Genomic DNA, 25,000 nt, shown 5'->3' on the forward strand with positions numbered 1-25,000 from the left:
TCAGTCTTTTGCTGTTAAGTTTTTTTTTTTTTTTTATAAGAGTAATTGTTTTCGTTATTTTTATAATACGCTTAAGGAACATTTCATTCAATTCGTTTCATTTCCGAATTTACTACAGCAGAAGTGCAACAAAGACAGACAGACTGGCAAACAGACAGTGTTCTTATTCATACAGATACACACTGCACAGCCTCAAACGTGCAAACCGTTCAGGCTTGCACTAAAAAAAAACATAATTTTCACGACATAAACTTGTTTCGTACTCTCAAACATTTCGCTATCTCATCCCGATTACATGAACAAACTCTAGTGGAAGTTACTGTCTTACTGAGATTTTGGGGAAGGTTTTCATGATTCCAGCAATAGTTTAACAAGGACTCTGCACTATCAATGGGAAAAATCAACCATGAGAACCCCACTGATCATATTTGTGGCCTTTGAAAATAATCTGGTGAGAGCTCAGAGCGTTTCAGACTGAGTCCTTATCTAGTAACACAACTTATAACAATTAAACCACTGGGAGCTACATACTATCTCCCCCCACCCCCTCCCACCTACCCTTACCCTCCAGCAACACGCAGCTTTTACAAGGAAATGAATATCACTGCAGTGGCCTAATTAAAGACTAATTGTGCGTCCGTGTAAGTGTAGTGTATTAAAAGAAAACGATAGGTGGGGATTTTTAGGTCACGTTTTCATTCAAGGTCAGACAAGAGAGAAGCTCAACTTGACTGTCTCCTCATTACCTGAACCACTCACTCCTGACGGCGGTAATTACACGCACAGGTGAACTGAAGGCTGCCTGATAATGGATTCTGATGTACCACTTCTTTTTTTTTTCTTTAGTGTGTGATAATGAAAATAAAAGGTAATAAATGAAGTAGAAAGTTTGTTCTTCTGTTCGTGTTACTGTGTAGGAGAGAGAGAGAGAGAGAGAGAGAGAGAGAGAGAGAGAGAGAGAGAGAGAGAGAGAGAGAGAGAGAGAGAGAGAGAGAGAGAGAGAGAGAGAGAGAGAGAGAGAGAGAGAGAGAGAGACGTACACATCAAATATAGGACAAGCTTATATCTATTATTTTTTACATCACTAGCGAAAGTTTACTGTTACCGTGTATTAATCATCACACACACACACACACACACACACACACACACACACACACACACACACACACACACTGTTGCCACTTGCTACCTATGTTTCTCAGCTAAAGTCAAGCTCATTACTCCTCGTCAGTGATATACGTGTCGCCCTCACTACCTTTATCTCCCCCATCCCCTCCACTTTCTCTCTCTCTCTCTCTCTCTCTCTCTCTCTCTCTCTCTCTCTCTCTCTCTCTCTCTCTCTCTCTCACGTGCATTCCACTTAATCAGTCCACTTTATTTCAATCAACACCATTTTATTTACTCCATGTGTGGTGTGTGTGTGTGTGTGTGTGTGTGTGTGTATGTGAGAGAGAGAGAGAGAGAGAGAGAGAGAGAGAGAGAGAGAGAGAGAGAGAGAGAGAGAGAGAGAGAGAGAGAGAGAGAGAGAGAGAGAGAGAGAGGGAGGGAGGGAGGGAGACAAACAGACAGACAGACAGAGACAGACAGACAGACAGACAGACAGACAGACAGACAGACAGACACAAGCAAGGTAAGAGAGGCAGGACGAAGCAAAGACCGATCACGGTGTCAGAGAGGCCACAAATAGCTCATCATTGGCTCTCTCTCTCTCTCTCTCTCTCTCTCTCTCTCTCTCTCTCTCTCTCTCCCCGCCCAGCCCATAACCCGGCCACCAGCGGGACTATCTCCTGATAAGAGGCATCGGTCACTGGAGGCGTACATGCACTTGACAATAACGGTGGTGGTGGTGGTGGTAGGAGTAGTAGTAGTAAATGGAGGAGGTGGAATAGTAGTAGTAGTAGTAGTAGTAGTAATAGTAGTAGTAGTAGTAGTAGTAGTAGTAGTAGTAGTAGTAATTCGAGGAGGAGGAGGAGGAGGAGGAGGAGGAGGAGGAGGAGTACAAAGCAGAACAAAGAACAACAGAACTTTAGGTCCCTGCCAGGCTGTTTGATGATAAAGAAAATATAAGTCTGAAGGAGGAGGAGGAGGAGGAGGAGAAAGAAGACAACAGCATTAGCGCAGTAGTGGCAACAACAGCAGCAGCACTACGCTAAACCAAAACTGACAATAACATAATTCTAAAGTACATGTGACGTAAGCATCCACGGAGACTCTCTAAGATGCACATAACCTGTCAATGATGATGAATTTAAAACAACAGCCGTTCATGAGGACAGTGCGGAGATGTGGTAAGGAACAAATGCCGTTTTATTTATAGATATATACGCATCAGCATCTCCTTTGCTGACTAAAACATTCTCTCTCTCTCTCTCTCTCTCTCTCTCTCTCTCTCTCTCTCTCTCTCTCTCTCTCTCTCTGCCCGTATTCAGAAACGGTTCGCTCTCTCACCACAACTATTTGCAAAGGCCACAGAGATGATAAGCCAGGTTCTCAAAAATGTTTCTTCTGTATACAATGTAGAAATTTTGTTAATCCGTCGCTAGAACCTTAAAAAAACACGCTTTCAAAAACTCGTGTAACTTTAACTAGAGGCTTTTAAAAATAGTGGAGGTGAGGCGCAGAAGTGTTTCAGAATATGGCCCTTAATGTATTCTCACGTCCCAAACTTTATTATTCAAATGGTTCTGCATGGTATGGAGTTTTATTAATGTGTCTCAAAATGAAGAAAGACAGCTCCTCACTACCCTTACTCCACCCCTGCCCCATACACACACCAAGGCACAGCACTATGAACTACAGCAGAAGTTTTTAGTGATATTAAGAAATTCAGCACACCAAATACGAGTATAAATATAAGTTGTGATGTGAGAATAAACGATGGTGACAGCAAAGTGATGATTTAATGAGAGAGAGAGAGAGAGAGAGAGAGAGAGAGAGAGAGAGAGAGAGAGAGAGAGAGAGAGAGAGAGAGAGAGAGAGAGAGAGAGAGAGAGAGAGAGAGAGCGAGCAGCAAAAACAAAAGATTAATTCAAATCCTGTATACAACAATTAATTAAATACAAGCCAGTGGTAATTTAGTCACGCGCCTCTACCTACTCAGCCTCCCAGCTCTTTTAATTACTCATCCTTCACACTGACAGTAAAACATAAACAATATAAATACGCAGTCTCCCGCCCACAGCCTCAACTCATGTCATAATTTCTTTGTGAGCCTAGAAGATTTACTGGAAACATAAATTCATTCTTCTTCTCTCCATTCTATTCCTTCACACAGCGCCCTGACTTATTCCGGAGCACCTATCCCTTCTTTGGCCACTCCATCACGTCATCTCAACGGGATCACATTACCATCATTTTCCTTAACGTCCTTCCTTTTCCTTCACTGGGTAGGACGCGTTACGAGTCTATCCCACAGTTTTGGCTATCATAAATGATCTTTTCCTTGATGTTCATCCTTCAATATAAACATTTCAAGACACTTTTTTTTTCTCGGATTTGGATAACTCTTGACTACTCTTTGGAGATCGAGACTTCTAAGGGCCATTTTCCAGTCTTTTTGTTGCCCCTGACCAGAACCTGACTTACATAAACAACACTACATTCATTAATCAAACACATGGCACAACTTCAATATCGAGTAACAATCTGGTACTAGACTGTCAATCAAAACAACTAATTAATTCTCCTTCTAATCTCTTACTATTACATCTTTCAACGGGAACACAATATTAATTGGTCAAACACAAGAGCATGACTAGAATATATAAGTAAAGAATTTGGCAGTAATAGTCAATCAAATCAATCAGCCCTTTTCTTTTACCTGTATTCAGAAAAGCTTTGTTCTCCCACCATGACTATTTTGAAAGGCCACATAAATGACTAGCTGGATTTTCAAGAGTCTTTCTCCCGTTAATAATGTAGAAATCTTGCTAATATCACTAGAACCGTAAAAAAAAAAAAAAATCTTAAAAACACATATAACTTCAACTGGACCCTTAAGTATGTAGTGGAGTTGCGGCATAGCGGTGTTTCAGAATATGGCCCATACAACTACAAAGACAAAGGTATATTGACTCACATTCTCGTGGTCCATGTGCTTCAACATACGCAGTTCTCTGTACGTTCTCTTAGCGTGGATGTGAGTCTGGAAGGGCCGCGCCAGCTTCTTGATGGCAACCTTGGTGTTTGTCTTCTTGTCCATCGCTGAGCTGCAGGGGATGAAGGGAGAAAGGGATGCTGTTATTGGTGGTGATGGTGGTGGTGGTATAGTTGTTGTCGTTTCCCTAAGAGACAAACAGAAATATGCGCCAAGAGATTCCCATAAGATTAGTCTCTCTCTCTCTCTCTCTCTCTCTCTCTCTCTCTCTCTCTCTCTCTCTCTCTCTCTCTCTCTTAAACATGTATTGTAGCATTAATTATATGGTGCATTCATGATGATGATGATGATGATAGTGTTGGTGGTAGTAGTAGTAGTAGTAGTAGTAGTAGTAGTAGTAGTAGTAGTAGTAGTAGTAGTAGTAGTAGTAGTAGTAGTAGTAGTAGTTGTTGTTGTTGTTGTTGTTGTAAGTAGTAGTAGTAGTATTTGTTGTTGTTGTTGTTGTTGTTGTTAGTAGTAGTAGTAGTAGTAGTAGTAGTAGTAGTAGTAGTAGTAGTAGTAGTAGTAGTAGTAGTAGTAGAAGTAGTAGTAGTAGTAGTATTTGTTGTTGTTGTTGTTGTTGTTGTTGTTGTTGTTAGTAGTAGTAGTAGTAGTAGTAGCAGCAGCAGCACATAACTTCCAGGTACACAAACATGATGACCAAATATGTAGGTAATGTAAGGTTAATGTGTGAGGGTGGAGGAGAGGCCAGGTAAGCTCGTCCCAGGATTACCTAACAGATGTGGACACGGAAGCCCCATCAAGCGAGCGTCGACCTTACACCACCACCTGCTCTTAATTAACTACACCTGACAATAACTTTACACTCATTTTGTATGTTACCCAACAGAAAGCTCAGGTAAAGAATTTTTTTTATTTACAGTTTTTTTTTTTTTTTTTATGGAGCGTAATTCAGTGGCAAGCCTTCATCCACCTGTGCAAGTGTGGGTGTTTGAGTATTCATGTGTTTTACTTGAGTTCCTGCCAACACTTGCATATCAGATAATCCAGTTCTATCACCACTTCCCTCTGTATCTCAATCTGTGGCTTTACCTGTCTGTGCTATTGGAGTTTCCACTTTTAGCACCTTAATGTGTTTTATTTTCATTTCCTTATGTAATATTTATTTTTTCTATCCTACAAATAATTTTTCAAGTGCATTCAGTGCCAATGTTTTCTTTTCAAGTCAGAAAATAATTTCCTTCTCTTATTTACTTATCTGGTCTATTTTTATCTATTTTTATTTTATTCATTATTTTACCATTATCATTATCAACTTTTTACATATCTAAATATTGTTTCCACCAATCCATCACTGCTTCTTTCAATGTAAATTCCCTGCTTTTCCCCTTACTTTATCAACAGTATTCTTAAAGTCTTCCCTTACACTGTCTTAAAAAGCCCCATCTGAGATTTCCTGCACTGATTGTAATACTTAAGTTATTTTACTCAATCTTTCATAACCTATAAAAAGAACACACACATTTTATGAACTACCTGCATTACTACATAATTCTATTTCCATTCACAGTAAGTATGGTTAAAGTTATTCCTTTTCACTGTATCAAGTATTTTTTTTTTTTCATAACTTACAGCATACCTTTTTCTTTTGTAGTATTTCCTATCTCCTTTACCTGGTACTTATTCATTTTGTTTTAATTTTGCACCCTATTACTCATATTTGGTATCTCCAGAATGCTACAAACACTTCCATATCTGATAATTCTCTGACTGCACATTTAATCAACTGTCTCTACCTTCCTCTTACCATATTGATCCAAGAGCTTTTCCTGCCTTAAATGTCTGCCATGCTAGTATATTCTTCCAGTATTTCCTGTCACAATGAACCCTGCAAATGCTCACCCACATCCTTCAATTTGTATATACCTTTCCTTTCTATAAAAAATGCATATGAATCCAATGATGTGGTAAATGAATTTTCAGCCTTTTTCAGTCTTTCCATTATTATACATAAAGGCAATTTGTAGTCCCTGGTAAATCTCATTTTCACTTAAAAATATATGCAGTTCATCTACAACTCAAAAAAGTCAAGTACACCTACTAGAAGCTAAGAATGGACCTGTTCATGCAGATCTCCATTAGGTGGCCATCACTCTCTCTATTACGTCAGGCATACTCCTTCCTCTTGAAATATCACACTGTTTACTTGTGCATTCATGTCACTCACTATGATAACCTTTACCCCTTTTATCAAATTTATTTCCGTCCACTCTCTTGACTTTTCAAGACAGCTTCACTTTCTCATTTTCTTTCAATGTCATGAAAGTTGAACACTTTCAACTCTATCTAATACCATGGTAGATCAATCAAGACCCACTAAAATCTACTCAGGTTTGGTGATCATTATGGTTTGACTGTAAGGAGTCGTCTAGCCTGAGTGCCAGCTGGTTTGACCTCTAGCTGCCTCACACATGGCTCCCTACAGATTTGTTTCCTTTTTCGTTACAGGTAAATTGCACTTTACAAAATTATGTTGGGTTCCTAAGAAATTATTTGTAAATAAAAAAAATAAAAAATCACAAATCACAAGGAAACCTAAATTATTATTATTTTTTTTAAGTTGACTTTTAAAAGTTTATGTAAACCTTGAGGATTCTATTCTAAAATGATAAAGAAAATATTACTTTGTTCATATTTTTAAGACTTGTACATAAAGTAAATCCTGATTCAGTTGTAAAATATAAACATTAGAAAAAACTTCCCTTAATAACAACTTACCTCCACACCTACCATGAATGCAACTTTGCACACACACACACACACACACACACACACACACACACACACACACACACACACACACACACACACACGCACGCACACACACACATCACATCATCGGTCTTCCCCTTCACTCATGCACTGCCTGACCCAGATGCTTCCATTTTAATTTATACCCTTCTATATCCTATCCATCACCACTGCCTTTCTCATTCATATTCACCAACAGAATCCATATTTTTTCCCTTTCACCATATCCCATAATCCCTCCTTATCCATGTCTATATGCCCAATTCTTGTTGATGTATCCCTTCAATTTGTCATGCATTAGAATCACATATTTTTTATATATGTAATTGGACCTTATTTTTACTCTCAAATAGCATTCCTATTTTTTGTCATGCATTGTTAAACCAGGATCTTATTAGGGACTATGGCTCACTCACTAAATACCATTTATTGTGGAAAAAAAAAAAAAAAATACTGGTGGGTCCATTCACCCTCCTTACCCCACTAAACTTGTAGCGCACACTTATCTCAGGTCCCATTTCCCCATCCTCACCTCTGGACTTGTGCCATAAGGCTGCGCATTGACAGGAAGGTTAAGAACAACTAAAATCCACTGTATTATTGATGTGTTGGACTACCATTTGCCTTGTTCTTCAAAAACCACCTCATGTGTGTGTGTGTAGTCACTATGAATACAAATACCTAGAGATAGGAAGGAACTGGTCATCAAGTAGAGGGGTAAATGAATGGAATGGATTCAGTTGTAAGGTTGTTAGTGTTGAGTCATTTGGGAGCTTTAAAAGAAAGCAAGAAATTTAGGGATGGAGATGATAGGTAGAAATAAGTAGGTAGGTGTTTCATAAAGAGAGTGCCACATGCAGGCTTGATGTTTTCTTGCAGCTTCCCTTATTTTCTTAAGTTCTTATCCTGCATTTATTGCTTGTATATATATATATATATATATATATATATATATATATATATATATATATATATATATATATATATATATATATATATATATATATATATATATATATATATATCCCATTCCTTTGTTTTCCAATCTTCTGGCATAACATAATTAAGCACTGACACTTCCTACCACACAATTCAGTAACATATTATGAGAAGATACAATTTTTATGATGTGATGCCCAGTCTGGAACATCACAGAAACACTGAGAAATGGCAGGTGGTCAAACAGTCAGTGAGAAGCTTGCATCAGAGATCAAACCTTCGCCTGGACACACACACACACACACACACACACACACACACACACACACACACACACACACACACACACACACACACACACATAGTCTAGCAGCTTACTGATCAGGCCAGGATGATCAAGGTCAGGCTAACTTTGGCTGGCTTTGACTGTCCTGTCATTACATATATATTGACAGTTATTAAGTAAATATAATATCAAAAGAACATATATACCTTATGTGCATTGTAAGAACCCAAAATCACTTTCATGTCTAAAAGATAATATTACAGGGTACTGTTTTACTTTTCTCTTCTTTCTTTTTCCAACATAAGAAAATTTAAAATTTATGTTCAAAATATGTAGATGAGAATATGAATTTTCAAAAGACACTGTATCTCTGGGAGGCAGGAGATGTTGAACACAATGCACTGCACCAAGACAAATCATTGCGTGGCACAGCACACCTCAGTGACAACAATGCATGCTGCCTCACACTGAGCAGCACACACTCCACCCACCCACCCACACCCCAGTACACCCTCTACGCTTCCTCCAACACCTAGCACTGCCTTGACTACACACTGTGACTACTGCATGGCTCAGCATATATTATGGTTGCTAGTTTTAGTGGAAAATATATAGAAAAAAAAAAAAACACTATTATTAATGAGATCTCTTTGGTAGACACTTTACATATTTATTTATTTCCATTTATATATTAATTTATGTTATTATTAATTTATTTATCTTATTTATTTATCTATTTATTTTATTCTTTGTACAGAGGAACTAAATGTTGAGCCAACTTAAAACACATCCTAATGATTTCAATATTCACCAACTGACCAAACCTTAAAGACAGTTTTTGGCTTTTCTTTTGCAGACTTATGTTCTTATCTCACATCTATACACATACTATGAAGAAGGCTACAATTAAAAGCAATCAGATTTTTCAACAACCAGAAGATTGCACTGGAGACTGCTTGTCTAAATGGACTCAAAATTGACAACAGTACCAAAGACAACATGTGGGAGATCTGTCAATCAATCACATAAGTGGATTGATTCTAGTGGGACTCAAAATCATAACCTCACATTCCACTGAACAAAATGAATACAATATACAACTGTTTAAGCTTTGTTGGTCAAGCTGGATTTCAAGGCATATCTATACATCATATGACCAATTCTGTGATGTGAATACCTCAGCCAGCCAATCATTAGTGTCCATTACAAGTTCCATCACTTTTCAAAAAATCTCATACCTGTCACCATTTTGTCAATCACTCAGCAGTCACTCTCCAGGTAAGGCAGATTATTATTATGTTGCCAAGAATGAAGTATGGGATTTAATTTGGCTTACAAGAGACTGGCACATAACAGTTATCCTGACTTAGTGGATCCACAGGGGAACAAAGCTACTTATGTTAAATGTTTGGTCTGACTTCATTCTGAAAACATCTTCACTGTCACATGGCCAAGAGAATGATGAACAACAGTCATAACTTTGGGGTGACATGAAGGGGACCAAGGGCATGCACAAGTGTTAAACGTGGCATGTAGATTTTTTCCTTTACCCCTAATACCTTACATTTCCATAACTTCTTGAAACTGGTGCACTGGGAGAGATAAAGGAAAATCATATGATGTGAAAGTGCAGTTTTACAAGTTTATAACACTCAATACCCTTTCCAATCAGTAGTCCACAATACTATCAAGCAGAAAATCTTAACTACCTCCTATATATCCCTAATCTTCAACTTCCACTGCTCAGCCCACCTTCCCTTCTTAGGTCTGATGATCACCCAGCCAGGTAAAACATCAACTGACACTGCAGAAATTTGGTCCAATATTATATGAATGTTGATATGTACAAGCAGGAGGCAAGGCATGCAAGTCAAGTGTCATCACAAACATATTACAATGGATGGGAAATGAAGAGAATGGTGTGGAGAGAAAAAAAAAAAAAGTGATGACAGAAGACAGGAAAATAAAAAAAAAAGAAAAAGTACAGGTAATACCACAAAGGAGAAAAGACTGAAGGGAATAGAAAACAACAGCAGATAAAGTGAACATGAACATGAGAAAAAAAAATAACTATAAAAAAATAAAATAAAACAAACTGTGCCACCACAAGGAAAACACATCAAATAATAAGTGAACACAAGAAAAAAAAGAACTATTGAAAAAAAAAAAGGTAAACTGTACCACCACAAGGAAAACACATCAAATAATAAGTAGTGCATATACTGATGGCAAGGTTAGGTTAGAAAAAAAAAAATAGATTAAGCAAAACACAGTACAAGATTACAAGGAAAACAAGTAATAGACAAGTAAGAGAGAGAATAATCAAATAGATGTAGGTAGTGGATAGATTAGAGAAAAGACAAGAAGAAATAACTATGTTGAATACACATTACAAACAGAAAAAGAACTTGTGTAGAAGAGAAGTCAAGCATATCACATAACAAGAACAGGTGGACAGGTGATAAGTAACAGTGGATCATAAAAATGTGAAAAAAGTAACATCACAGCAGAGCATACAAGAACAGGTGGACAGGTGATAAGTAACAGTGGATCATAAATGTGAAAAAGTAACATCACAACAGGACATACAAGAATAAGAGGTAGAGAAGCATAATATACAGCAATATGTACAGTGACAGACATAAGTAAACAATGTAGAGGTAGTGAGAGTCAGGTAAGTAATGTGTAGATAGCAGATGTACTAATATTATGGTAGTATAATTATGACATAAGATTTAAAGACATAAAAGATAACAAAAGTCAGTTAGATAAGAAGTAACAGTAAAAGACGAGGTAGAAGGGATCACTTAAATAAGGGGAAGGAATGGTAAGGTGTTAAAGACTTAGGAGAATAAGGCTGAGGTAACAGAAAACAGGTGAGGTGTAAAAATGTGAAAGACGATGTGGCGGGAGTCAGGTGAGGGATGAGGAGCAACAGAAGTAGTGAAGGTGAAGTGTAGTGTAAAAGATCATGTGGTGGCGAGAGTCAGGTGAGGGATGAGGAGCAAAGAAAAAGACAGGTGAAGTGTAGTGTAAAAGACGGTGTGGCGGGAATCAGGTGAGTGACGAGCAGCAAAGACAAAGTAGCGGGAATCGGGATTGTGAGAGGTAAGGTGATGAAGACATGAGGGAGCAATAGACAGGTAAGTATCGGTAAGGTATAATAAGGTGTGCCAATAAAGGTACAATAACGCTAAGGTAAAGTCAGGTGAGAGGGGTGAAGCGCGAGACGAGGTAGCGGGAACCAGGTGAGAGGGGTGAAGCGGTAGCGGGAACCAGGTGAGAGGTGAGGTGTAAAAGACATTACATAGCAGGACTCAGGTAGGCAAAGGGGTGAGACGTAAAATAAATGAGAATAATATGAGGTGTGAGTGAGTAGGCGAGGGGTAGGTAAGGGCAAGGAGTAGTAAGGTGCAGGCGCCACCCACCAGACCTGCCCGTACGCCCCCGACCCCACGGGCGACAACATGGTGTATCTCTTCGGCACCTCCCATTCCGTCTTGTTCAGCTCGATCGTGTGGAAGTCCGGCTTAGGCATCGCTCACTCCCTTCACGCAAGGTTTCAGCACTAGACGATCAAGTATTCCCAGGGCACATAGACCCACAGCGAGCGGCTCACCGTCACCGTCACACCGTCACAGCACAACTGAGCTCTGACAGTGTTGCCAACCAGTGCACTCCTCTATTTCCTTAACTCTCCCTGGTCTTGTTCTTGATCTTGATGTTACTAGTTGTGGCGTGCTCTTGAGTCTTGAGGCTTTCACAGCGGCAATCGTGGAAAGAAAAAAATATCCGAAATTAGACGAGAAGGCTAATGTAGGAAATTGTGACATGCGTGAGCTGTGAGAGTAGAGTCAGTAGGCTAACATGACTGACATGTGAGAGTAATAATGGTTATGGTGTACTGTTGAGTAAGATATGAGACTCGCTTCGAACATTCCAAACTGATCAGCTTGGAATCTATCAATTGTTGGACTTTAAAGAGAATTGTTTGCAGATCAAAGGACTTGTGATCGAGGAAAACGTTAAACCGAGTTGAACTGAGTCCGGCAGATCATTAGATTCCCTGACCACAACAATACAAGACAGTAAAGGTGAAAGAGCTTTGAGGGAGAACAGTGTGAAGTATGGTATATTAAAGACGATTGTAGTGCTGGAGAGAGTAATAGTTATGGAACATACGAGTCCACATCTCGGTATCCTAGAGAGCAATTTAATCGATATTTACTTCTCAAATTAACCTGCTGAAGAAGGCTAATGGAATGAAGCTGAAGATCCTGAATCTACTGAAGAAGACAAATGGACTTTTTTTTTTTTTATGTAAGAGGGGCACCGGCCAAGGGCAGCGAAATAAGGATTTTTTAAAATTTTCTTTTATGTAGGATGAACACTGGCCAAGGGCAGCGAAATAAGGATTTTTTTAAATTTTCTTTTATGTAGGATGAACACTGGCCAAGGGCAACAAAAAAAAAAAAAAAAAAAACGATGCCAGTCCCAGAATAGCGGTAGTCAAAAATTGAAGGATAAACATCTTGAAACCTCCCTCTTGAAGGAGCTCAGGTCATAGGAAGGAGGAAATACAGAAGCAGGCTGAGAGTTCTAGAGTTTACCAGAGAAAGGGATGAATGATTGAGAATACTGCTAGTTAATTCTTGCATTAGAGAAGTGGACAGAATAGGGTGATATAATGAAGAAAGGCCGCGGGAGGGAGGGAGGCATGCAATTAGCAAGAGCAGAAGAGCAGTTAGCATGAAAATAGCGGAAGATAACAAGATATGCAACACTGTGGCGACACTGCAGCGATGAGAGAGAGGCTGGAGACAGTCAGTTAGAGGAAAGAAGTTGACAAGACGAGAAAGCTTTTGATTCCACCCTGTTTAAAAGAGCGGTGTGAGTGGAACCCCCACCCCACCCCATTATATGTGAAATATGCTCCATACATGGACGGATAAGACCCCTTTACAGACTTAGCTGCTAGGGGGTTGGTGTAGGGGACGAGTATGAAAAGTTGGCGGAGACGACTCAGAACGCTTAACTTTATAGAAGCTAATCGGAGGGTGGAGGAGAGGGAGGAACAAGCCATGAATCATTCAAGGTATAGTTTTTAGTAAAGGTTTAAGCGAAGAGTTTAGTTTTAGAAATAGATGATATGGCAGTGTCGGCATCAGGTTGAAATAAAGGAGGGAAAGATGAAGAAACAAAGTTATTGGAGATGTTTTTAGCTAGGTGCTAGAAATCACGAAGGGAGTTAGATCTTGAAAGATTGTGAAAAAGAAAATTGAAAAGCCTGAGCGTGGTGAAGCAAATGGAATGATATTGAAGAGCCTGTATCTGCTGAAGATGGGGAATTGTTTGACTGTTACTACTGAGAAAGAAAAGGGAGGAATATTTGTTCAGTTGTCTGCTAACCTTTCACCAGTAGGCAGCAAGATCATGAGACTAGCGACCAGCGGCCTCAATGAAATGTTAACTTGATGTGTAAGAGGAGGCAGAAAGACCATGGGACTGGTGACCAAGTGTGTCTCACCTTGATTTGGGAAGACTGAGAGATTCTTGACAATGTGGCTACTTACCATGTAAGATCTAGGGCCAGGTCATAAATATACCCGACAGCTGTTTGAATGTGACTGACTCCCGAAATGTAAAGCAAAGTGAGGACAGTCTTGTTCCGGAAGTCCGGATCCGCTAGAACCGAATCTTCACTCACTCATCCACTCGATACAATAGATTGTTATACTTTATTTGAACTAATGCCCATTACAATTACTTTCCCTAATGGAAAGATAGTTCCGACAACGAAAAGAACGAAGACACTTGTGAGATGTTTGGAGGAGGCCAGAAAGGCGCGGCACCGATCTCCAGTGAAGAGGAATTTGCGATGACGTCCCACCAAAAATCTTCAGTGGTTACTGGAGTTCAGGATCTAAGTAAGAAGTCTCTTCACAGCGAAAACTGCTCAGAAAGAAGTGGACGAGGAATCAGACGCTTCACTGACGACCGATGAAAGCCCAATAGGAGATGGCCAAAACTAACCATACCACACACAGAAAACAGTGAAGTGCATAGGGACTTCTTCATGACTGCTAACGATTTCGAAGAGTTTTAGGATGTGGACAGAACGGTGAGCCGACGCGTGAGGAAGGATAACTCCGGAAAGCCCTTTCATGCGGTCTTGTCCAAGAAAGAGCCGCGCAGGAGCGAGGTGGTCAGTTCTTGGAATTCAGGTAGAGTGATCAGCGAGTCCCATTGTGGGGGAGTGAGCAGGTCAGTCGTAGAAGTTATAATTTAAAATGAAATGATAACAGAATATATATATATATATATATATATATATATATATATATATATATATATATATATATATATATATATATATATATATATATATATATATATATATATATTCTTTTTTTTTTCTTATTTATTCATTTATTTATTTATTTATTTATTTTTTTTTTGTGTGTGTATAGTAAATGTTGTTTGTACAGTCGGTTGCAATAAAATCTCTGCCTTTCTTGTTCCATATATTCAGTAGCGATGTATGTCACCAACTATCTGACGAAGGCTGTTTTTCTGGGATTAGTTAAACCTCCTCGAAACAGTCTTGAGGTAACAATTCAAGCCAGGTTTTTAAAAGAAGAAGAAAAAAAAATAATAAGAGGTACTACCAGAGAAACATTCAGATTCACAAACTGAGAACGATTTGTTAAAAGATAATTATAAGGATTCTGTAGAAAGTATCATGCGAGAAACTTAATGTAAGGTAGTATGCAGAATATATTTTCCTAAGTTAACGTTAAAATTTAGTTTTCTTTGTTTTATTCACAATCTCGCTTATTTAAAGGATAACTATAGCATCCCACACCGAAAAGCATTGCCAGTGGATTTTTGGGAACAACTTACATGAAGTAGTTGAGAGTCACACACATCTGGGACTTGAGGTGAGAATGGAAGGAATAAAACCTGAGAGTGTGCAGAACATAGTTGGAAGGTGGTGACTGGGGGGTCCCTAGCAGCACAGCAATGGAGGCCATTGGAGATGATATCGGGTGGAGCTCATTTAAGGAGAGGACTGTAAAAGGAAAACTCAACTTCCTGAAGGAAGTAGGAGACTAGAAGATAGGTGAACGAATACGATCTTCAAAGAAAAAGAGATAAACACAACGTGGAGAAAAGAACAGGAAAGATGGAAACGGAGAGAAAATATAGAAGAGAACTGGGGTTGGACAGGAATGCAAGTCAAGAGAAAAGTAGAAGACAACGGAAGAACCAGATGGAGGTCAGGAATGGAGAATAAGTTAACTTTGAAGTGATACAGAAGGGAAGAGAAACCCGAGCCCCTGAAATAGCACACAGGGAACTGGGAAAGCAGGTTCTTCATGAAGAGAAGATCTGGCACTCTGGAGGTAAAGGTAAGCTGCAGGGACGAGCAGGACCAAAGTTGTTGCTTTTGTGCAGCGGCCAGAGAGACAATAACACATTCCCTGGCTGAGCGTGATGGGTATGAGGAACCTAGAAGATAACATGAGTACAGGAGTGGCATACAAGACTAGAAGAAGAGGACTGGAGCATCTGATTAGCGTTAGGTCTATGTGGAAGTAAAGGCGAGAAGAAAAAAAAATATAGGAAAAACTAAAATGTATCGTATACAGGCGTGGAAAAAACGAAGAGCAAAGAGAAATACACTGCATGGACAGAAGAGATAGTGTAAAACTGTTTCCCCAGTGTGATGATTCCTCGCCCGACACGGGAAGTGGAGGGCCGCTGAAGCAGATGCACTGAGGAAGTCCAGAGACAGACCTTCAAGCGATCCAAAGCTGTAAAGGTCACAAGAAGAAGAAACTTAGGCGCCACTATATTGAAAGCTAATATACCCAAGTTCTAGCTATTTCTATATGTATGCATTGATCTTGTAATAAACTGTCTGTGTATCCAGATTAGATAAAGTTATCAGTTTAATTACAGTTGTTGTTGTCTTCTTCATCACATTTATTCACTAATAGTTTGGCCAGAAATGTGTTGAGTCAATAACTGTAGAGGTAAGTCAAAACCAAGGAACGTGTAAGAAGAAAGCAGTGCCAGGGGTTAAAGTTTAAACAACAACAACAACAACAACAACAACAACGACAACAACAACAACAATAACAACAACAACAACAACAACAACAACAACAACAACAACAACAACAACAACAACAACAACAACAACAACATTAATAATAATAATAACAACAACAACAACAACAACAACAACAACAACAACAGCAACAACAACAATAATAATAATAATAATAATAATAATAATAATAATAATAATAATAATAATAATAATAAAAATAATAATAATAATAATAATGATAATAAGAGAAGAAGGAAATAAAGGACCCCAAAGAACCTAATCTTTACATATTTTAAAGATATTATTATCAAAATAAAATTACTTCCACACATCCACACATCAGGTCCAGAACACTCACTTAAGACAATATTACACACACACACACACACACACACACACACACACACACACACACACACACACACACACACACACACACACACACACACACACACACACACACACACACACACACACACACACTGTTATTAAAGCAACAATTAACACCTTCATATAAAGGGTTCTGTGTAAGGCTGAAATGGCAGGGAACATCCCCCAACTCTCCTCCACTAAACCTCATCTTATTTTCCTCACGGAAACACAGGTGTGGTGTCTGAGGTAATGGACAGTAGCCCTTTCTCTGTTTTCTCCTACTTTTCTCTCCTCATTTTCAGTCAAAATCTGGATGTTACCTCTATACCTGCAACGACTTAACTTGCTTTCGTGCCCACGTTCTTGAATCTTTCGAATTTTCCACAATCTGGCTACTGCTACACTCTCAAACTAGATTAATTTGTGTTGTATATTTGTCACTTAATTCTTCTAACTATAAAAAAAAAACTTTGATTATTTAACTTCCAAAGTGGAACACATTCTGACTCTCTTCCCTTTTGCGGAGATCTCCATTCTTGGAGACTTTAATGTTCACCACCAGCTTTGGCTTTCCTCTCCCTTCATTGACCAACTTGGCTAACTAAACTTTGCTATCCACCACGACCTAGAGCAACTGGTGCAACACCCTACTTGTATTCCTGCGCCCAACATTCTTGACCTTTTTTCTAACCTCTAATCCTTCTGCTTACGGTGCCACTTTGTCTTATTTGTTGGGCTCCTCCGATCACAGCCTCATATTTGTATTTTGTCCTATCTTTCCAATTCCTCCTCAGGACCTCCAAACCGTAAGTACCTCTGGCGTTTTGCCCTTGCTAATTGAGAGGGCCGTGAGGAAGTGTTATTCTGATTTTCCATGGAATGACTATTGCTTCCGTGTCAGAGACCTTCTCTGAGTGCTGAGCGCATAACAGAGGTAATAATGACAGGTGATATGCCCTGTGGCCTGGGCTGCCCTTACTTCCTCACTCCGTAGACAGCTGAAATGTGAAAAGTATGCAAGCCATTTTCACTGAAATTGAAAGTAAAATTAATGACAGGATGGAAAAACAATCAGGGAATGGATGGTGCTGCTGACGGGATTGTGTGTACACAGAGGCAGGTGAAGCCATGACATGGCAGGGAAGGAGTACTTGCAGAGGATGTGGTATGCTGCGAGATAAGACTGGAGAATCGTACAGTGAATACTGCTTGCCCTTTTTTTATTTATTTTCTTCTGTATTACATAAAAAAATAATAATAAAAATGGAATCTTTCTTCTACGTAAAGGATTTGAATGAGAAAACCATATTACAAAAAAAAAATAAATAAATAAATAAATAAATAAAAAATCAAGATTTGGAATCATAAACGTGCCATTTCTGCTATTCATTTATTTAGTTCTCTTTCAAAACTCCTAAACAGCTGTGCTATTTGAACTCTTAAGTGCTAATGCTGATGTTCAAAACGGCACCACTTAAATGTACCAGGAAAAGTATTGAGTTACCCACCTTCTGCGTTTTCTTTGCTAGGGCAATAAAAATATGCTCTCTTACACTTTGAAGGTTGACATTAATAATCTCTCTCTCTCTCTCTCTCTCTCTCTCTCTCTCTCTCTCTAAGTTTATTCGGTTACTGTTTCGAACTGGTATAAACGACGACTGAATCAATCCCACATAGCTGCTCCGCCAGTGAGCTTATCAAAGATGTAGCATGGGGTTGTTTAAAATATAAGAGATTGACGCTTAGGCGCAATAAATTGAACAGAGCAAAACAAAATCTCTCTCTCTCTCTCTCTCTCTCTCTCAAAGTTCATTCGGTCACTGTATCGAACTGGCATGAGCAAAGACGGAATCAATCCCACATAGCTGAAACAATGAACTTGAATCGAAATCTCAAAATGGGTTACCTTTTAGGCAGCTCTTCCAGTGACATTCGCGTGACATGATACCCATTAAGTGGCAAGCTACAACAAAACATCTGTATCTGTTGATTTTTAGGGCGATTTGGCATTATAGTCTCAGTGATCCCGTGCCAGCGCCGAAAATTGCTTGAGCCTATCGAGTCACCCTTTCAGAATGGTCAGTCTCATTCTGCAGCTCCCCGCTTCAATCTGAGGGCGCTACACAGATCAAGGGGCAAGGAGGCTAGGTCCTCTGTTGTTACAGTGTGGTCGTGTTGTGCTGAGTGGCGCTTACTGTCGAGTGGAGTGGAGGAGTGGAATCAGGAGTAACTGGACGAGAGACGCAGCAAGAGACAAGACGGGACAGTTGATATTCTGGTAGGACAGCCATCACCTGCATACTCCATGTTTGCTCATCCACGCTGGTGTTCTCTACGTCATTGTGTTGTAGAAGCACGAACCGAGGCAGGGATCGGTGGATAGACAATCGTCCTGGTGTACACTGTTCTGTATTATTATTCAACGTCAGTCTGGAATATTTGCGGGTGAAGACTGCCTTATTTTGAAAACTAGCGAGCGTACGTACTAAGAGACATTACATAGAGAAGTCTCTGGGATAAATATTAAGAAGACGCGCGTGGTCGTATTTCCTTTTATTTATTTATTTTATTTATTATTTTTTTATTCATTTTTTTTTTTTCGGCTCCTACCCTCTGCAGTGTTGGAGACCTGGTGAAAAAGCGAAGTTTCCAGGTGGGGAAAACTAAGACAGAGTCAAATATCCCCTCTTTCCATAAAAAAAATAAATAAATAAATAGGGAGCTGCCTGCTAATGCTACTGTTCTTGTTGTTGTGATGGCGGCCATGTTCTCGATCTTGCTCTTGCTGCCAGCATCCTAACCTAACTAAAACTAACCTAACTAAACCGGTATATGTGAAACAGAGCCACAGCAACAGTAGTAGGCAGCTCCCTGTTTATTTATTTTTTTTATTTTTATTTTACTGTTATTATTATTTATTTATTTATTTCATTTATTTTTTTGGTGGTAAGAGGCAGTATTTTGATTTATTTTACCTTACCCCATCCGAAAACCCTGCTTTCCCACCAGATCCCCAACATCGTAGGGGGATAGGAGCTGAAAAAAAAAAAAAAGGAAATAGGGCCGCGCGACTCTTAATATTTTAAATGTCTTAAAACTAATCCCCTCAGGGTTGCCGTGAGACCATGTGGTGTTTCCTCGTCAGATATAAATCAACGGGTCAATTAACCTCATGCATGCTTCAGTGAAGACCTCAAGTCACATGGACTGGAATATTGGTATAACTGAACTCCTTTACTGATTGAAAGTACCAAAATAACGAGATGTTTACTAACTGAGAGAAAAGTTATAGAACCATTATTGGTATTATCACAGAATCGCATCCGTCTCAGTCTGACAGTATATTTTCCAGGCAAGTAACACTCTGCACTTCACGTTTCTGTGCTTGTATGTCATTACTGTCGCGATAATTAATCTTTTAAGAGAACGAACAATTATTTTACTTTACCAAAAAGATCTAAAGAATTGCGAATCTTGTTTTCCATTGCTTTCCATATAGTTTCGCCTGCCGGAGTGAGACGGGTGCACATAAGTCGAGGCTCATATGAACAGATTCATAGTATTGTGCTTAATGTTGTCTTAATACTGTACTTTAGTTTGTTTAGCATAAAACCTAAGCACAAAAGGAGGTACAGTATGAAATGGTGACAATGCAAAACAGTAAAATTATACACTTCTTTATTTCGTGTTATTAGTGCAATGTGCTTACATTTTGAGGCAAATAACAGAACTAATCATTCACCTTTGATTTTATGAGGATTTGAATGGAAAATTTCAGTCTTTTATAAGCAAATTAGCTTGATCGTGAAGGATGACTGTCCTATTCCAAGGTGCGACTGTCTTCGGGGAACAGTTCATGGGATTGCCGATTCATTATTGGAGCGCCACTTTTTCCATTCTGTATGGCGGGCGAAGAGCACAACCGAAAACAGATCACGAACTTTCTATATAACCTCTCAAACCGCTGAACTTTCTATTATTGGTGCGGCGGGATTTACAAACCTCAGTCATATATATGGCGATCACGATGAAAGTCTCTCTCTCTCTCTCTCTCTCTCTCTCTCTCTCTCTCTCTAGCTCCATTGATCCGGTGAAATATGAAAAGTTTACAGATAAGTCTTGAGTGTTGCGTTGTGTTGCGCTGGCCCGCCGTGCACTCTCCGCTAAGGCGAGCACGACCACCCGTTTCCACCCTTCCCCGCCGCGTCTGAAACAACAAACACGCCTCAGCTGCTGTTTGGCCGGAGATGCGGGGCGTTAATGGCATCCAAACACACAATACAGCGGCGCAGGATGGAACGCGCTTCTTGTGGCGATCAGCTCCCTCCTCACCTCGTTCCCCGCCCCGTCTGTTGTGTATCCGGTGCCATCACACACACACACACACACACACACACACACACACACACACATTACTACTACCATTACTACTACTACTACTACTACTGCTACTACTACTGTTGCTGCTGCTGTGTTTAGGATGTAATGTAAGGAAAGTGTACATTTAGCTACTTATTGGCACAGTGAGATATAGATTTAAGTTAGATATTTGCCATTTCTTTCTGAAGCTTTGCGGAAAGGTAGACTTGTCCATAAATTGATTACCTTTTGTAGTTTACCTTGATCTGCGTATGTTGTATTTGAATCCTTATATTGTTATTTAATGTGTGTCGCTTAATCCTTAACATAAGTTCTTCGTCTTCTTTTTTTTTTCTTTTTCTTCTTTTTCTTCTTTCCAGTTATAGTCTGGTTCTTGTTTCGTTCACCAGGAAATCACTCGATCGGAAAGACTCAAACTGTTTTTTTTTCTTTGATCCAGTTGTTGTTTTACCAATTTCCAGTTCTTTTATTCTATTTGTCTCGGCAAGTTATCAGTCCATTATTAAGGCACGAGAAAAATGCCACATAAAAATAATGGCCGTTTTATATTCCCAGTTTTCTTTTTTCTCACACGGTAACCTTTGAAGAAAATGATTGGTTTTTGTATTGTTATTTTCTTGCGTGCTATTTGTTATCATAGACGTGACTTTTGCTGCAGTGGCTGGCTGTTATTTAGTGGCCGTGTCCCTGCCTGGTAAGCCGTGGTAGAAAGGAAACTGTGGGGCATATCTCAATACTGGTAAGAAGACAAGTAGTGAGTTTGTGACGGGGAGCAAAGGACGCGAGGAATGTGTGGATCGAGAGAGAGAGAGAGAGAGAGAGAGAGAGAGAGAGAGAGAGAGAGAGAGAGAGAGAGAGAGAGAGAGAGAGAGAGAGAGAGAGAGAGAGAGAGTTAATATTTGTACGAACGCGAATTAGTAGTAGTAGTAGTAGTAGTAGTAGTAGTATAGTGACTCATCTGACATTGGAAGACAAGATCCTTCCTTCCTTCTGCTTCCTCCATCTCGACTCATCTCTTCAACTTCCTCCTCCTCCTCCTCCTCCTCCTCCTCTCAGAACCAGTCCCGGGGCGTCTAATTCTCACCTCACATTCCTCTCGGCTTTCTTTCCCGGTCACTCACAGAGAAAGGAACCATTATCTTCATGACCACTGGCAGCTACGATTCCTGCTGCTGCCACCACTACCACCACCACCACCACCACCACCACCACCATTACTATTACAGACGCGTCCACTACGACCATTGCTACTCTTGAAACGACTACCACTAGGTTACGATTACTGTTCCTACTATTACTACTGTCACTACTACTACTACTACTACTACTACTACTACTACTACTACTACTACTACTGTTTTATCAACTTACTAATGCTCTTATATACCCTACAGTGACAATTATCATCTACACTATAGATTATTATTATTATTAGTAGTAGTAGCAGTATTGGTGGTGGTAGTGTTGGTGCCATCTCTCTCTCTCTCTCTCTCTCTCTCTCTCTCTCTCTCTCTCTCTCTCTCTCTCTCTCTCTCTCTCTCTCTCTCTCCAGCTTTCTCTTGTGTGCATTCCTCTGCTTCCTCTGTTTCTCTTTCTCTTTATTTGTTGCTTTCTTTCCTTATTTTTGTAATTTCTTGCAAATTTCCTTCTGCTATTGTTCTTTCACCCTTACCTCTCCCTCTCTCTCTCTTTCCCTCCTCTCTCTCTCTCTCTCTCTCTCTCTCTCTCTGCTAACCACTGAGTCACGATTGAAATGAACTACGAAGGTTTCCAGGAAAGTAAAACGCACAAGAAAAATAGTTTGTTGATGAATTCTACAAATCATGAAGAACTTCCGGTATGTTTGTCTTCCTCCTGCTCCTTCTCCTCCTCCTCCTCCTCCTCCTCCTCCTCCTTTTCCTCCTCTTCCTGCTGTTGTTGTGGCGGGCTAAGAATGATTGAAAGAGGAAGAGGAAAGAAATATGTGTGTAGAAGGTTGTGAATACGTGATAACTAAGAAGGGAAGTGTTGTAGAAGACGAAGGAAAGGGAGGAGAAGGAAGAGGAGGAGGAGGAGGAGGAGGAGGAGGAGGAGGAGGAGGAGGAAGAGGAGGAGGAGGGGGAAGAGGAGGGTATTGAAAAAATGGACTGAAGGAAATAAATGAATGAATGAAAAGAATCAACGGAAAATTAGGTGTGAATTAAAAGAAAAAAAAATACTGTAACTTAAGAAATGGAATCAGGAATCAGCTGAGGGAATGATTGATTGTTATATGGGTAGTTGAGGCGCCTTGGTGTGAGGAAAGTATTCTTATTACGTGTGGAGATGGTATTCGGCAGTGAGGTTCAGTTTTGCCTCGAATGTGGTGATGTTGATGGTGACAATGGTAACAGTGGTAGCGGTGGTAATGGTGGATTAATAGGAATAGTTGTACGAGAAGCAGCATTATTACTCTATCAGCGCTAGTAAGAAATTTGCATTCGAGAGGTCTTTATACACTACGTACACGGCAAATAATCCTGCTATTGGAACGCTTACATGTAAAAGTGTGCATGGTGTCAGGACAAGGCATTCCACAGCTGCGCCCCTCATGACACTCGCGCATGAAGGAAAACCCTAACACTGTTGCAAGCTGGAGTGGACCCTCGTGCCAGGACTAATAAGGAAACGCAAACTTGTGCGGAGGGAACGACGTCATGGTGTCACTTATGCGTTGCTAATTTGTGTTAAGTGCGAATGTTGTCTTGCAGTTCTTCACACACCTGTTTTTTATCATGCCTGTTTTACCGCTATGCCACCACCGCTGCAACCGTTACCTCTTGTCCCTACGGCTTCTCCCCCTCCCCCTGGCGCAGCTGTATACACCTCGCCTCTCCGACAAACATCGCGAAGGGAAAATTAGATGAAAGCTCTATTGCCTGACCGGCCGTGAGAGTAGGTCAGGCAGAGGGGAGGGATGCATGGACGGGGGGAAGGGAGAGATGCTAGGGAGGAGTGAGGGAGGAGATGGAGGGAGAGAGGGGAAGAGAGTCAGCAGGTGCAGCTTACGGGGAAAGACGACGGCGACTCAGCACAAACTGACGCTTGGAGGGGAAACAATGAACAGATTGATGGCCCCATGTGTTGTGAAGCCTCAGGTGACTTGGGAGTGGGGGAGGAAGGAAAGAAGAGAAGGAGAGATAAAAATAGAGAAGGGGTAGATGAAGGACTTGTAGGAGGAAGGGAGAATGATGAGGGGGAGGAGGTGTCGCGTCTAGTGCCGGGTGGGCAGTCGCGTGTTGGGGTGACGTCATTAGAGAAACTTCCTTGTTGAAAAGTGGCGTTGGCTTCAGGAATTTTCAAAGAACCTGCCCGGCGTTTATCATGCAGGCTAATGTGATGCATGGCGAGCGCTGAGATTAACAGACCATGAAAAAATCAATCAGAAGGCAGAACGTGGGTGTACGGGGCGGGGTGGGGCGGGACGGGGCGAAGGCAGGGCAGTGTGTCGGGGCGCTCCACACCGGGTGGCTGCTGGCTGGTTGGCTGGTCTGACCGCCTCCCTCCCTCCCACCCTGCCCTCGCCGGCCCAGTTGCAGCTTGGCTCCAGTCGCTGACAGAACACAGCCGCTCGTACTCCCAAGGCGCTCCAGGGGGGATACAAGGATCTCAGTGTTGGTGGAGAGTATCGCGTCCCTCACTTCGACTCTTGGCCGGGCCGTTAGCGCCTTCCCGAGATCGCTGCTTTTCGTGGCTCGCTGAGAGGACTTTACACACACCCGTCGCTCACAAGGATGACTGCCGACGTTCAGGTGCAAGAAGAGGTGGTTCGGAGGGTGAGTACATGCCTGGTGGCGCCGGGAACAAGTCGTTGGGTCTGGGTGGGAGGACTGGATCAACTGGATGCGACACACGTACTCGGGAACCGTGACAAATCAAACGAGCCTCAGTTTTAAGACTTTTTATTGTTGTATACGTCTCGATGACAGAAGCCGAATATAAAGTTGCTAGGCTTGATTCTGAAGGTGACCTCTCA

General features: G+C 40.5%; 2 protein-coding genes across 5 annotated transcripts in view; one reads left to right on the plus strand and one right to left on the minus strand.

The window, feature by feature from the left end:
- The window catches only part of LOC135105563 (mitogen-activated protein kinase 14-like), a 39,419-nt gene extending 27,588 nt beyond the window's left edge, over window positions 1-11,831 (minus strand). Inside the window, exons 1-2 of one of the 3 annotated variants that reach the window (XM_064013790.1) lie at window positions 11,564-11,831; window positions 4,082-4,211 (exon numbers count right to left, since the gene is read on the minus strand). In XM_064013790.1, coding sequence (XP_063869860.1) covers window positions 4,082-4,211; window positions 11,564-11,673 — 240 coding nt within the window. In that variant the 5' untranslated portion in view covers window positions 11,674-11,831. The remainder of the gene's footprint in view (window positions 1-4,081; window positions 4,212-11,563) is intronic. The other 2 variants (XM_064013791.1, XM_064013792.1) reach the window with 2 other exon arrangements.
- Window positions 11,832-18,755: 6,924 nt separating this feature from the next.
- The window catches only part of LOC135105566 (coactosin-like protein), a 33,466-nt gene continuing 27,221 nt past the window's right edge, over window positions 18,756-25,000 (plus strand). Inside the window, exon 1 of one of the 2 annotated variants that reach the window (XM_064013804.1) lies at window positions 18,756-18,904. Coding sequence is in view for 1 of the 2 variants with exons in the window: in XM_064013801.1 (XP_063869871.1) it covers window positions 24,759-24,800 (42 nt within the window). In the remaining variant the exon portion in view is untranslated. Of the gene's footprint in view, window positions 18,905-24,465; window positions 24,801-25,000 lie in introns of those variants that run through there. The other variant, XM_064013801.1, reaches the window with a different exon arrangement.

This window comes from Scylla paramamosain, chromosome 12, assembly GCF_035594125.1.
Source record: "Scylla paramamosain isolate STU-SP2022 chromosome 12, ASM3559412v1, whole genome shotgun sequence".
NCBI classification, from domain to species: Eukaryota; Metazoa; Arthropoda; class Malacostraca; order Decapoda; family Portunidae; genus Scylla; species Scylla paramamosain.